General features: G+C 58.6%; 1 protein-coding gene across 2 annotated transcripts in view; it reads right to left on the minus strand.

Moving 5' to 3' along the window:
- Positions 1–7,070, minus strand: part of EVPL (envoplakin) — a 21,128-nt gene extending 14,058 nt beyond the window's left edge. For both annotated transcript variants that reach the window (XM_011982475.1, XM_011982385.1), the window contains exons 1-9: positions 6,734–7,070; positions 3,687–3,786; positions 3,168–3,322; positions 2,960–3,086; positions 2,092–2,217; positions 1,867–1,905; positions 1,545–1,706; positions 1,352–1,459; positions 1,137–1,232 (exon numbers count right to left, since the gene is read on the minus strand). In XM_011982475.1, the coding sequence (XP_011837865.1) occupies positions 1,137–1,232; positions 1,352–1,459; positions 1,545–1,706; positions 1,867–1,905; positions 2,092–2,217; positions 2,960–3,086; positions 3,168–3,322; positions 3,687–3,786; positions 6,734–6,831 (1,011 nt within the window). In that variant the 5' untranslated portion in view covers positions 6,832–7,070. The remainder of the gene's footprint in view (positions 1–1,136; positions 1,233–1,351; positions 1,460–1,544; positions 1,707–1,866; positions 1,906–2,091; positions 2,218–2,959; positions 3,087–3,167; positions 3,323–3,686; positions 3,787–6,733) is intronic.
- Between the last annotated feature and the right edge of the window lie 5,596 nt (positions 7,071–12,666).

Raw genomic sequence — 12,666 nt, forward strand, 5'->3', positions numbered from 1 at the left:
AAAAAAAAAAAAAAAAAAAAAAAAACAAAAACTTGGTCTTCATCCTTCCCGCACAAATGAAGGGCACTGACACCTGCCTCCCTCCAGCACCTGAAGTCTTTCTTGCTGGGACAGAGGGTATTGGGGCTGCACTTGTCCCAGCCCCGGAGAAGAGCTGTGCTTTAAAGAAGCATCCCAGGTGCTTTAATGGAACTATGGTCAATGTGTGTGATCACAGTCTTCTGGTTCTATAGGAAAATGTATGAAACATTATCTGTCCCCAAATCCCAGTTGTATATTATATCGTTTTCTCACCCCCTTTTTTCATTATTGTTCTCCTAAAGAGGCTTTTAAGAAATATTTTCTTTAATTTCTCCCCACCTCATCCCCATAAAATTTTATTTATTTATGTATTTATTTATCTATTTTGATAGAGATTTATCTATTTGTATAGAGACAGGGTCTCGCTATGTTGCCCAGGCAGGTCTGGAACTACTGGAGTCAAGCAATTCTCCTGGCTTGGTCTCCCAAAGTGCTGGGATTACAGGTGTGAGCCACCACACCTGGCCCCCATGAAATTTTAATACCACAGATATGCTGTTTGTGAATCTGTACTTCATGCATAATAAGAGTTAAGATATTTTTCTGCCATTAAGAAACAATTTTCACCCCCCTGGGAACCGCTTTACCCTGTTGAGAATGTGCCCATGCCTTTACTTTCCCTCTGGGACCAAGTAGCAACCACACAGCTCTATTTTATTTTTGAGGTGGAGTCTCTCTCTGTCACCCAGGCTGGAGTGCAGTGGACCAATCTCGGCTCACTGCAACTTCCACCTCCTGAGTTCAAGCGATTCTCCTGCCTCAGCCTCCTGAGTAGCTGGGATTACAGGCGCCTGCCACCACGTCTGGCTAATTTTGGTATTTTTAGTAGAGATGGGGTTTCACCATGTTGGCCAGGCTGATCTCGAACTCCTGACCTCAAGTGAGCCGCCACAGCCTCGGCCTCCCAAAGTGCTGGGATTACAGGTGTGAGCCACCGTGCCCTGACAGCTCTGTCTAGTTGAGAGGTGCGGTGCCTCTCCTGTGTGAGCCACCACACCTGGCTCCCGCCCCTGCCGCCCCTGCCGCCCCTGCCGCCTGCCTGCCCAAGGGCTCACTCGGCGGTAGTCCTCCACGTGCTGCAGCTGCGTCTCCTGGCAGATGCACAGGTTCAGGAAGTTCTGCCACTCTATCTTCAGGGCCTCCTGGTGGGCCTGGGGACGGCAGCACGAAGCCCTCGGACCACGCTCCGCCCCCACCCCACGTCCGCCCCACCTCCCCCGCTTCCCTGCCCACCACGTCCCTTCTCACTCTCGCCCTGCCCCCAGCGCACCTGGATGGGCCCCACCGCGGGGTGCCGCAGCTCCACCATGCGCTCGCCGTCATCCTCCAGCTGGTTCACGCTCTGCTCCTGGCTCAGCAGCTCGTGCTGCTTGAAGTGCTGGGGGCGAGTCGGGTGGGGAGCGGCGGTGAGGACCAGGATGGCCCTGGCCGCCCCCACCAGGCCCCAACCTCTCCCCGCCAACCTCGTACTCCCGCCGCACGCCCGCGGGGTCGGCCATGAGGTCACTCCAGTCCTGCTGCAGGATGCGGCGCTGCTGCTCCGCCAGGACGTTCAGCTGCCGCGTGCAGCCCTGCAGGTGAGTGTACAGGCTGCCCAGGCTCTGCCCGCGCCACGACGCCGCCTTCTGTGCTCAGGACCCGCCGCCAGCAGCAGGGTGGGGAGAGAGAAAGTAGGGGTCAAAAGACGCCGTTTGGCCGCGCTCAGGAACACTGGCCCCGTGCAGGGTCCGGGCGGCCACCCACGCCCACCCGTAGCCACCCGGTCCGACCCTCCCGCCTGCTCACCAGTAGGTCTCGGTATTGGCTCCGGATGGTGGCTGCATCCTGCCTCGACCAAGGGGAGAAACAACCCCATAAGAGGTGGGGTGCAGGGAGATGGCCCCCTAATATCTGGGCAGCCATACCCCACCCACCCCTATCCCCAGGGTCCAGCCGATCTAGCTCTGGCTCTGACTGGAGAAACAGGGGCTGGGGCTGGCCCGGGATGTGACATGCTCCCAGCTCACCCACCGGCCCCACAAGGCTCCGCAGCTGCTGCCCGTAGGCCTCGATCTCCTTCTGCAGTATGTTGTGCTCCGCGATCTGCTGCTCCAGCTCCGCCATGCCCGGCCCGTACTGGCCCGCGCAGACCTGCTTCTGCAGGACAGCCGGCGGCTCAGTCCCCACAGGACCGCGGTGGGGAGCCAGAGAACCCTACAGGCCTCCCACCCGGAGAAGTGGACTTGGTCATTTGGGCAGAGCGTGGGCGAGCGTGGGAGCAGCCCGGGTGCATGCCCTGCAGCTCACCCAGGGGCGAGGCCATTCTGCAGTGGCCTGAGTCCCACTGGTTCCCAGACGCTGGGCTCAGCCTCTGCGAAGTCTCCTAGCTCCATCCTGCCTTGTCTGTGACCCAGCCTCAGTGCTTCCTGCCTGGACACCTCCAGCCAAGCTCCAGGGCCCTCAGCACGCCCTGCTCCACCCGGGCCCTTCCCCATTGTCCCTCTATTGTCATCATATCACCCCTTCTGTGTGGCATCAAAGCACAATTCCTCACCCAGGGATCAGAATGCCCCATGACCTGGCTCTGCCCACCTGCCCAGAAATCCCCACTTCCCATCAAACCCCAGGCTTCCTCCTGGCAGGAGCCTTTGCTCATTCTTTCTGGAATGGTCCTCTCCTCACTACTTCACCCTGACCCAACTAAGCCTTCTCATCCCTCTGAGGTTTCTTCATGTGCCTCTTCCTGCAGGAAGTCTTCCCTGATTGCACTGTCTGCTCTGCTGTCTCCCTGCCTAGACCCCTGAGCCACCCCAGGTTCAAGCCTACAGTCAGACCCTGGATTAAATGCAGTTCCGTATTGCCCTCTGATCACACTGGGGTGTGACTTTGAGCTCCTGACCTGTTTCTGCTCCAGCACACGTGCCCAGTCAACCCTGGGTCCCACGTCGGGGGGCAGCGCCATCTTCTCGTACAGGGCACGGTACTCCGCACACTCCTGGGTCACCCGCTCATGCAGCTGCTTGATGCTGTCAAGAAGGTGGCCGGCAGGTCAGGGCTGGGCGTGGGCCTTCCCCGGGGACCCCCAGCCCTGCCGCAGCCCCACTCACTCCTTCTCGATCTCCTCAGCCTGCGGGTGCTTGAGCCGCCGGGCCTTGTCCACGTCCAGGAAGAGATCCTTGAGCAGCACCTCGGCCTCCTTCAGGCTGCGGCCCGTCTCCTGCTGGTGCTGCAGGGCCTGGCTCTGCTCACTGTTCAGCCGGTCCTGTGGGCAGGGGATGGGCAGACTCGCCAGGGCCCAGAGCCCCACACCCCTGCTGCCGCATCACTGTGGGCCTGAGCCCCACCTCTGGGACCCTAGCTATGCTGGCCAACCTTGAGGCCCACGCCAGGCACAGGGTCAGGCCTAGGACGTCTGTGAGGCAGGGGACAAGGACACAGGGGAGCCCAGCAAAGAAGGAAGCCGAGTCCTCTCTCCCACCGTGTTAGGGGATGGGCGGTGCAGGACAAAGGTCATCTGTCCCATCTTCGCCATCACCAGGGGACACTCAGGGAGTGCCAGTCCTGATGATGGGCCTCCCATGCCACCCAGCCTGCCCACGCCCTGCCAACGGCTGCCTGGGCCTCACCTGCTGCAGCCTCTTCTGTGTCTCCAGGATGTCCCGCTCCACCTGGTCGGCGTTGGCTTGCATGCGGGAGATGAGCAGGGCCAGCTCCTGAGTGGCAGCCCTGGTGGGTGGAGAGGACAGTGGGCAGCTTGGTGGATGAGGCCTCTCTATGCCCCACCCAGGTGGCATCCCCTGCCCTCCCTCCCTGCCCCCACAGCCTAGCTCACTGCCCCAACTCTGGGGTTTCCCTCTGCAGTAGGCTCTGTGAGCTAGTCCTGGTTGGGGGTGTCAGCACTGCCCACAGGAAGGGTCAAAGGTGAGGGTCTCAGGTCTGTGTGGTGCTGGAGGGCAGGCGGCCTCGGTGTCCCAGTCTCAGCCAGCTGTGCTGGCAGTGAGTCCCCGACCCCACCCAGCTGCCTGCCGCTTCCCTCCCCGAGTCAGTGAATCACCGGCTCAGCCACTAGTACCTGAGCCAGCCGGGCCGGGCCCTGGGAGGGGCAGTTGGGCTGGCTGGGGCAGGGAGGCAGCGGCATGTCCTCCACCCCCACCTCCTCCCGCTCCAGCCCTGTGATCCCCATACCTCCCCCACCCCGGGGGGCTTTGCCAGAGTGGAGGCTCCAGTGCCTGTCTAGAGGAGCCTCACACTGTCGGAGGGGGGTGGGGGGTCAGGCGCAAGAGACTGCCGGGCACCGTAACATTCTCCAGAGTTGAGGGTTCAAAGCCCAGATGGGGCCCTGACTTGCTCTGAGTCACACGGTCAGGGACGGAGAGGAAGCCTTGCTTCCACCCCAGGACTTTTTCTGTGCATTCGCCCTGCAGCCTCCATAGAGCACCTGCTGTGTGCACGCGCTCACTCTTTGGAGTTCACGAGGTCAAGCAGACCTAAAAGAGGGCAGAGTGGTCCAAGCCTCATGAGCACAGTGCCTTATGGGGGATCATTCTCCTGGGGCAGGGGAAGCCTTGAACTGAGTCAAAGGATGGGCCACCCCAGGCAAAGGGGCGGTGCTGGTGAAGGCACAGCAGTCTGGAAGAACTCTGTGGCCAAGACAGCCTGGTTTCATCTTGCTCCATCATTAATGCTGTGTGACCTTGGGCAAGTTACTCAACCTCTCTGTGCCTGAGGTTCCTCACTTGTAAAGCGGGATTTTAATAAAAATATCTATGCCTTAGGGCTATTGTGAACATTAATTGAATTTATCCATCTGAAACATCCAGTGCAGGCCTGGTGCAGGGTCGGCACCCAGCACGTGTTAGTTTATATCCCACTAGAGGGCTAGTGCCTTGAAGGCAGGGGCCTGTTGGTTCTGTCTACAGAGACATCTCCAGTGCCTAGAGCAGTCCTGGCATGGAGTAAGTGCTCAGTAAGTTCGTGTCAAACGAGTGGATCGCACGTGAGGTGAGGGGGCTGCAACCAGAGCCAACAGGGCCCTGAGGACCGAGCTGCCCCAGGCCGGGAGCACACTGCTGGGAAGCCTGCCTGGACAGTGGGAGCTGCAGGTGCTGGGCCCCGGGCACTTCTGCTCAGGTCCCGCCTCCTGGGAGGGCTGCTCCCACCGGGAGCTGCACACTCCACCCTGGGTGGGGCTCAGGCACCCCAGGGAGGACAGGTCACTCAGCGAGAGTGTTAGCCGAGAGTCTTAACCACTGTCTTTCCCGTCCGTCCAGACGCCCAGCCTTGGTGTCTGTTGGTGCCTTGATCCTTATCAGGGTAATGGGCACCCCTACTCCTACACCAGCCTTTCATCCCTGTGCTTATCTCAACACCCTGGGCCCAGGTGGGCTGCTGCCTCCTCTGCAGAGGAGCTGAAGTCAGTGAGTGGCAAGAACGCGGCCCAGCACATCCACAGAGAGCCGGGGCTGGGCCCCAGAGAGCCGGGTGGTCCAAGGGAGGCCCAGTGCCCCCTGCACCACACCCCCCGGCAAAGGAAGCCCCAGCTCTATTTTGTTTTGTTTTGTTTTAAGAGACAGGGTCTTCCTCTGTCACCCAGGCTAGAGTGCAGTGGAGTGATCACGGCTCACTGCAGCCTCGACTTCCCGGGCTCAAGTGATCCTCTCACCTCAGCCTCCCAAGTAGCTCTGACTACAGGCACGCACCACTACATCCAGTTAATTTTTGTATTTTTTGTAGAGACAGGGTTTCGTCATGTTTCCCAGGCTGGTCTCAAACTCCTGGGCTCAAGTGATCCACCTGCCTCGGCCTCCCAGAGTGGTAGGATTACAGGCGTGAGCCATAGCACCAGGCTTTTTTTTTTTTTTTTTTAAAGCAGAGTCTCACTCTGTCACCCAGGCAGGCGGGAGCACAGTGGTGTGATCATGGCTCACTGCAGCCTCAGACTCCTGAGCTCAAGCAATAGGCATGAGCCACCATGCCTGGCTATTTTTTATTTTTAGTTTTTTATAGAAACAAGATCTCCCTATGTTGCCCAGGCTGGTCTCGAACTCCTGGGCTCAAGGAATCCTCCTGCATTGGCCTCCTGAAGTTCAGGGATTATAGGCATGAGCCACTGCGCCTGGCCATGAACCCCTAACTCTTCAATACAGCAAGGCCCTGTGTGAGAACTCTGGGGAGGGCTGTGGCTTAGGCAGGAGGCAGCACAGCCCCTGCGTCCCTACCCCAGGGACCCCATCCCACCCCCTCAGTCCTCATGCCCTGCATCGAGGCCCCAGGGGTCATCCCAGTCAAGTAGAGCCTTGGGGCAGAGCTGCAGTCAGACAGCCAGGGTCTCCCATCTCCCAGCCTCTGGCAGAGGAGGGCATCGGTGCAGGCTCCTGTCCAGCACTTCTCCCGCTGAGCAGCCTCAATCCGTGGCCCGCAGGCCCCCTTAGAGGATGTGGGGAGCCCCAGGCCATCCCCTGCCTCCTGCCAGGGCTGAAGTTCAGCCTAGGCCTGCGGCTCCCGAGGCCGGGAGAGAGTCCACCCATGGGCCCTTTGGCCTCGGGACACCAAATGCCAGCACGGGGCTGGTCCTGGGCTCTGGGCCGCCACTGCCGCCAGGTGGCTCAAGGACCTGGGCCTGGCACCAACCCCACCCCAGCTCCCCGGCTCCCCATCCCCCAGCCCCACTCACCGGCTGTGCTTGCTGGGGGAGCCTTTGGGGGACCCCTTGGCTGGGGAGCCCTTGGGGGACCCCTTCCCCTGGGAGCCTTTGCTCAGCCCCTTGAACATGGTCGGAAAGGCAGGTGCTGGCTCAGGCTGGGCTTGACTGGCGAAGGAGGGCAGGAGGGCAGGTGGGAGGCAGCGGGCGTCCTTGCTGGCTGGTCAGCTAAGTCTGGTGAGGTGGGGCGGCTGGGTACTGGGGAAGGGAGTTTCTGGGAGGCCCCTCCTTGCAGGTGAGGCAGCGGGCGGCCGGGCCGCGCATGCACCCACAACGACCACACTCACGCCTGCTCCTGCACAACCAGTCTGGGAGGAAAGGGCGCAGCCCCGAGGGCGGGGCCGAGCCTGCCCGACTCCCACGGAAGGTTTGGACTTGTTACACCCACATGCCCAGGGGAGTGCGGCGGCGTCACACCCAGATGGGGAAGGAGTTAGGCCAGGACAGACAGGGCTGAAAACAGACGTGCACATGCAGGCGCAGGCTCAGCGGAGAGGCCCCAGCTCCGGAGCTCAGGATTAACAAACACCTCCAGCCAGCTCAGAGGCCCTGCTGCCAGGCAGGCCTCCACCCACAGCTCTCAATCCCCCAGGAGAGGAGGGGGTGTCCTGCCAGCCCAGGGCCTGGCTGTCTGCTCTCCACCGACGTGATGGGGCAGCCAGGGGACATTCACTCCAGAAAACTGGCACAACGTCCATTTTTTTTTTCTTTTTTTTGAGACAAACTCTCGCTCTGTCACCCAGGCTGGAGTGCAATTGCACAATCTCAGCTCACTGCAACCTCTGCCTCCCGAGTTCAAGCGATTCTTCTGCCTCAGCCTCCCAAGTAGCTGGGATTACAGGTGCCCGTCACCACGCTCAGCTAATTTTTGTATTTTTAGCAGAGAAGGGGATTCACCATATTGGCCAGGCTGGTCTCGAACTCCTGACCTCAAGTGATCCACCCGCCTTGGCCTCCCAAAATGCTGGAATCATAGGCATGAGCCACCGCACCGGGCCCCATTTTATAAAGTGTGCACAGTGCAGCGATCCCCGCCTCCCCGCCCTGTCTTCCTGGCTGGCTGTGTGCGGGACTCTGTGCACCATCTGTGCAGGGCTCGGAGCCCGATGCAGTAGGATGCGCATCACTGAGATCCTCAGATCCTCAGGCCAGCTCCAGAGAGGCGGGGACGTCTGGTGCACACCCTCCCCCAGGTGCCACCAGGGCTGGCTTCAGGTGCCACTAAGCCTGGGCTCTGGCTGAGGCCCGGGAACCCACCACACTTGGCTTTTCCCACCTGCCTCTTCCCCCACCCAGAAATGGCCCCTGGTGGCTTCTGTGAAGTCAGATTCAGTGGCAGACAGTGATGCCAGCTTATTGGTCTTTTCCTCACACTGGGGACCAGGGCTGCTGCCTTTTACTTCTGTAGTGTCCCTGAGCCTCTTCAAGAAAGGGGTGATGCCACCCCCCTTTCCAGGCGCTCATTTCACTGGCGAAGCGTAACAGGCCCCTTCTTCGGAGGTGGCGTTGCTTTCTAGGTCGTTCCTGAAACCCCTGCGGTTTTAGTGGAAGGAGGGCTTGAGGGGGAGTCAGGGGATGGAACAGGCTGACCAGGTGACATCACCTGGACATCCTGGCAGGCCTTGCTGAGGACAAAACACAGCCTGGCAGGAGAGAAAGGTCCCAGCAGACGGGGGAGACCAGGGACCGACACCTGATACCGGCCTCAGGCCCCCATGGGATAAAAAAGGCCTGCACCCTTTTTGGCTGAATCTCATGGGAAGTCCCTGAACTCGGCTATGGAGAGGGGATGCAGGAGACCCCCATTCCTGGAGGTGGAGGAGCTGACAGGGGCAGTGGGGGTGGGGAGGGCAGTGGTGGCCTCTGACAGCGATGAGGAAACAAAGTGGTCTCCAGTGTCCTCGGCTCCCAGCCCGTGCGATGAGTGAGATGGCACCAGAGATGACAGGCCACTCAGCCTCTGCCCCAGCCTGCTCCCCCTTTATTCCTGGTGACACTTGTCTTCTAACCACTCATGGCATGCCTGCAATCAACTGTCTTCAGAAAGGAGCCGTTTGTGTGAATGACTACGGGGGCCGCCAGCCTCACCCCTGGCATCCCTGACTCACCTTTTTTTTTTTTGAGACCGAGTCTCGCTCTGTCTCCCAGGCTGGAGTGCGCTGGCACCATCTCGGCTCACTGCAACCTCTGCCTCCCAGGTTCAAGCGATTCTCCTGTCTCAGCCTCCTGAGTAGCTGGGACTACAGGTGCCCGCCACCACACCTGTTAATTTTTGTAGTTTTAGTAGGGACGGATTTCCACCATGTTGGCCAGGCTGGTCTCCAACTCCTGACCTCAGGTGATCCGCCCACCTCAGCCTCCCAAAGTGCTGGGATTACAGGCATGAGCCACCAAGCCCGGCTGCTTCACCTTTGAGCTAGGCCCTTCCCTGGGAGGTGGCAGTCATTGGAAGTGGGGCCCTGGGGACAGGTGTCCATACTTCAGACGGAGAGCAGCCAGGCGAGGTCCCTGAGCTGTGCAGGGGGAGGTGCCCTGGGCAGAGGGCGGCGAGCCTGAGGTCTGGAACACTGGGGCATGGAGCATCGCCGCCTCTGCAGAAGCCCTCCAGGAAGGAAATGAGCACTGCAGGGGGCCCCCACACGCCCCGGAGATTAAGGGCTAACTGATACACTGCAAGAAAAACAAGAGCTGACTTCCCGGCGTGATCTTCTCATGCCGGATCAAATCAGGCCCGGCTCCTCTGATATGCGCTGCCAGGCGGCAGGCAGGAACACCCCGAGCCCTGAGGCCGTCTCTCACCGTGGGATGCTCCTGTCAGATGGCGGCAACCCTGGCCCCAGAAGAAAACAGGAGAAAGGACAGGGACACAGAGTGGGGCATGGCTGTCTTTGTGCTTCACCTCTGGTCTCACCCTTTGGAGAGAAAGGAGCCCTTTATCTAAAAGGCCAGGATGGGGCTGACTGCCTGGATCAAGACCGTCAGCGTCGGTTTCTGCAACCACAGGCCCTGCTGTGTGTGGCTGTCGTGCATTTGAAGGTGCCCGGACGAAGTGAGATGTATTCTATGTGCAAAATTCATGCCAGACTTCAAAGACATACTATGGAAAAAGAATGTAAAACGGCCGGGTGCGGTGGCTCATGCCTGTAATCCTGGCACTTTCAGAGGCCAAGATGGGCAGATCACGAGGTCAGGAGTTCAAGACCAGCCTGATTAACATGGTGAAACCTCCTCTCTACTAAGAATACAAAAATTAGCCGGGCGTGGTGGTGGGCGCCTGTAATCCCAGCTACTCGGGAGGCTGAGGCAGGAGAATGGCGTAAACCCGGGAGGCGGAGCTTGCAGTGAGCCGAGATTGCGCCACTGCGCTCCAGCCTGTGCAACAGAGTGAGACTCTGTCTCAAAAAAAAAAAAAAAAATTAAGGCATGCATACAAAGAGGGCATCTCCCCACTTTGAGGGGCCTGGTGAGTCCTTCCCTTCACCTGGCCCTGGATTGCTCCTTGGTGGACTGAGAGGTTAGAGATGAAACGATCCCTGGGGCTGCTCAGCCCTCTGCCAGCCATGACTTTGTGCGGCAGCTTACTGACTCCTTGCGCCTGGAGCTCCACGCTGATGTGGGCAGCTGGCAGCTCACCCAGCTCAGGACCTGAGCAAGAGGTCTGATCAGACCAGAAACAGTGAGACTCTCGGCTCCAAGACTGCCAGACACAGCTGGGCACATGTGCGGCCCGGCCAGTGTGACCACTTGGCAAGCGTGCCAGCAGTTAAGCCCTCTGGTGCCCACTCTCTCCTCCAGCTTCGGGGCTCCTGTGGGGAGGCATTCTTCTCCCTGCTGAGGCAGATGGTGGTAATTGCCTCCTTTGCCCTAGGAGCCGTAAGCTGCCAGGCGCCCATGTGTTTCTGATGAGGCGAGGCTTTGTCGTCTCAGGAAATTGCCCTGTTTGTACAAAAGCTCCGCTGCCAGACCCTTGGACCGAGGTTGAGTGAAGACCTCTTCCCTTCACTCCCTTGGCCCACTGAGCAAAGCAGAGATGCCCTCCTCCAGCTGGGCCTAGAGGAGCACAATCTGGTGGACTGGGGGTTCAAGGAAACAGCCTCCTTCCATTGTCTGCAGGTACAGGGTTGGGGGGCAGAAGCTGTGGCCCAGGAATCTGCAGGGCCACCTGGAGGAGGCTCTTTTGGCTGTGAATCTGCCTAGCAAGTCTGATAAAAAGAAATGAAATGCCAAGGTCAGCCTAGAGAGAAGCAAAAGGTGGCACAGCTTGCCTAACCGGACAAGCGTGGGGAGGAACAGGTGCTAGTGATTCCTTTTGGGACTTTTACAGGGAAGGTTTAGAGGAAGCAACTATAAAAACTCCAAAAAACAGAAAACAATCAAGCCTTGTGTGTGTTAAGAGAGCAGGCAGAATTCCTCATACTAAATGGCAAGAGAACATAGAGGGAGGCCCTGGAATCCTCAAAACCAAGGCTACCTTAGGGTATCTGTCCCTCACTCTGAACCATCCCTTTTCCCTGGGAGAAAGGGGACCCACAGCACCAGCCCCAGTTCAGCTGTAGGACTGGTGCTGGTGCAGCCCACTCCCCAGCCCCTGCAGCCACCTGGTGCATGAGCCATCCCTGCATTCCAGAAGTCTGCACCCTAGCCAGTCCTGCTCAGAAACTGGTAGGCCCAAGGGCTCTGGGCCTCTCTGCCACCTTTAAGATAATAGCTATCCTTACTAGCCAGGTCTGGGGACCTGCAGCCCTATTTTGGAGAAGTGCAGGTCTGATAGAGGCAGCCAGCTAACTGTCCATGCCAAGATAATGACCCGTGTGGCCGCTTGAGAAAACGTTCTGCCGGCTGCACTGCAGCAGCAGGGGTCTGGTAGCATCTGGCACTGTTCACTGGTCAGAGGGAGAAAAAGGTTTATAAAACAAACAGACAAACACGAAAACAAAGGAACAAGCAGTTCTCATAGCTGCCTGATTTGTCTCTATTGTCAGGAAGCTGAAAAGGGGAGGTTAAACTGCCCAGCACACACAGCAGCTCATCAGACCCAAACTATTGTCTGAATGGCATTGCATCGATTTAGGAGGACTTCCTGAGAAGGAGAAGACAAGGACACAGGCTGGCTGAGTGGAAGGCTCTCTCAGCTATGTGTGCCCGTTGACTCAGGGTACAGCAGTCCCATACTCTCTTGGGGTTCAGAACGTTTTGGGGGAACCTCCTCACTGTCTCCTCCCAGCAACTTTGAGACGCAGCTGCCCTTGTTGTACAGGAGCTGGAGTGTGCTCAGAGGCAATGGATTAGTAAGCACAGGGCAGGGATCCACGAACTCAGAGGACCCTGGGCACCTGCTCTGTCTGCCTCACACCTCTTCTCGGGCAGCATGGGAGGCACTGCCTGGCCAGGCCTTTGCACAGCCACACCCGTCTCCATTCCACAGATGAGCCGCAGCTAACGTTACTCAGCTTTCACCAGCCCAGGTACCTGCCCATCATAGCTGGATTTCTAGGTCAGAAGATCCCTGGGGGAGCACTTCGCAGGGCCGAGGTTGCAGATCACCTGAGGTCAGGAATTTGAGACCAGCCTATCCAACACGGTGAAACCTCGTCCCTACTAAAAATACAAAAATTAGCTGGGCATGGTGGCGCATGCCTGTAATCCCAGCTACTCAGGAGGCTAAGGCGGGAGAATCACTTGAACGTGGGAGGCAGAGGTTGTGGTGAGCCGAGATCGTGCCATTGTACTCCAGCAACAAGAGCAAAACTCCATCTCAAAAAAAAAAAAAAAAAAAAAATCCAGGGGAAATTTGGCCTAACAGAAAGGATGTGGTTCTTTTCCAAGTGGTGAGGATTCGTTCAACCCTGAGCGGTGCGTGAGAACAGAGAGTTGCAGTTAATGAAGGCAAACAAAACCATCTGCCG

This window comes from Mandrillus leucophaeus, unplaced genomic scaffold, assembly GCF_000951045.1.
Source record: "Mandrillus leucophaeus isolate KB7577 unplaced genomic scaffold, Mleu.le_1.0 Scaffold1, whole genome shotgun sequence".
NCBI lineage: Eukaryota > Metazoa > Chordata > Mammalia > Primates > Cercopithecidae > Mandrillus > Mandrillus leucophaeus.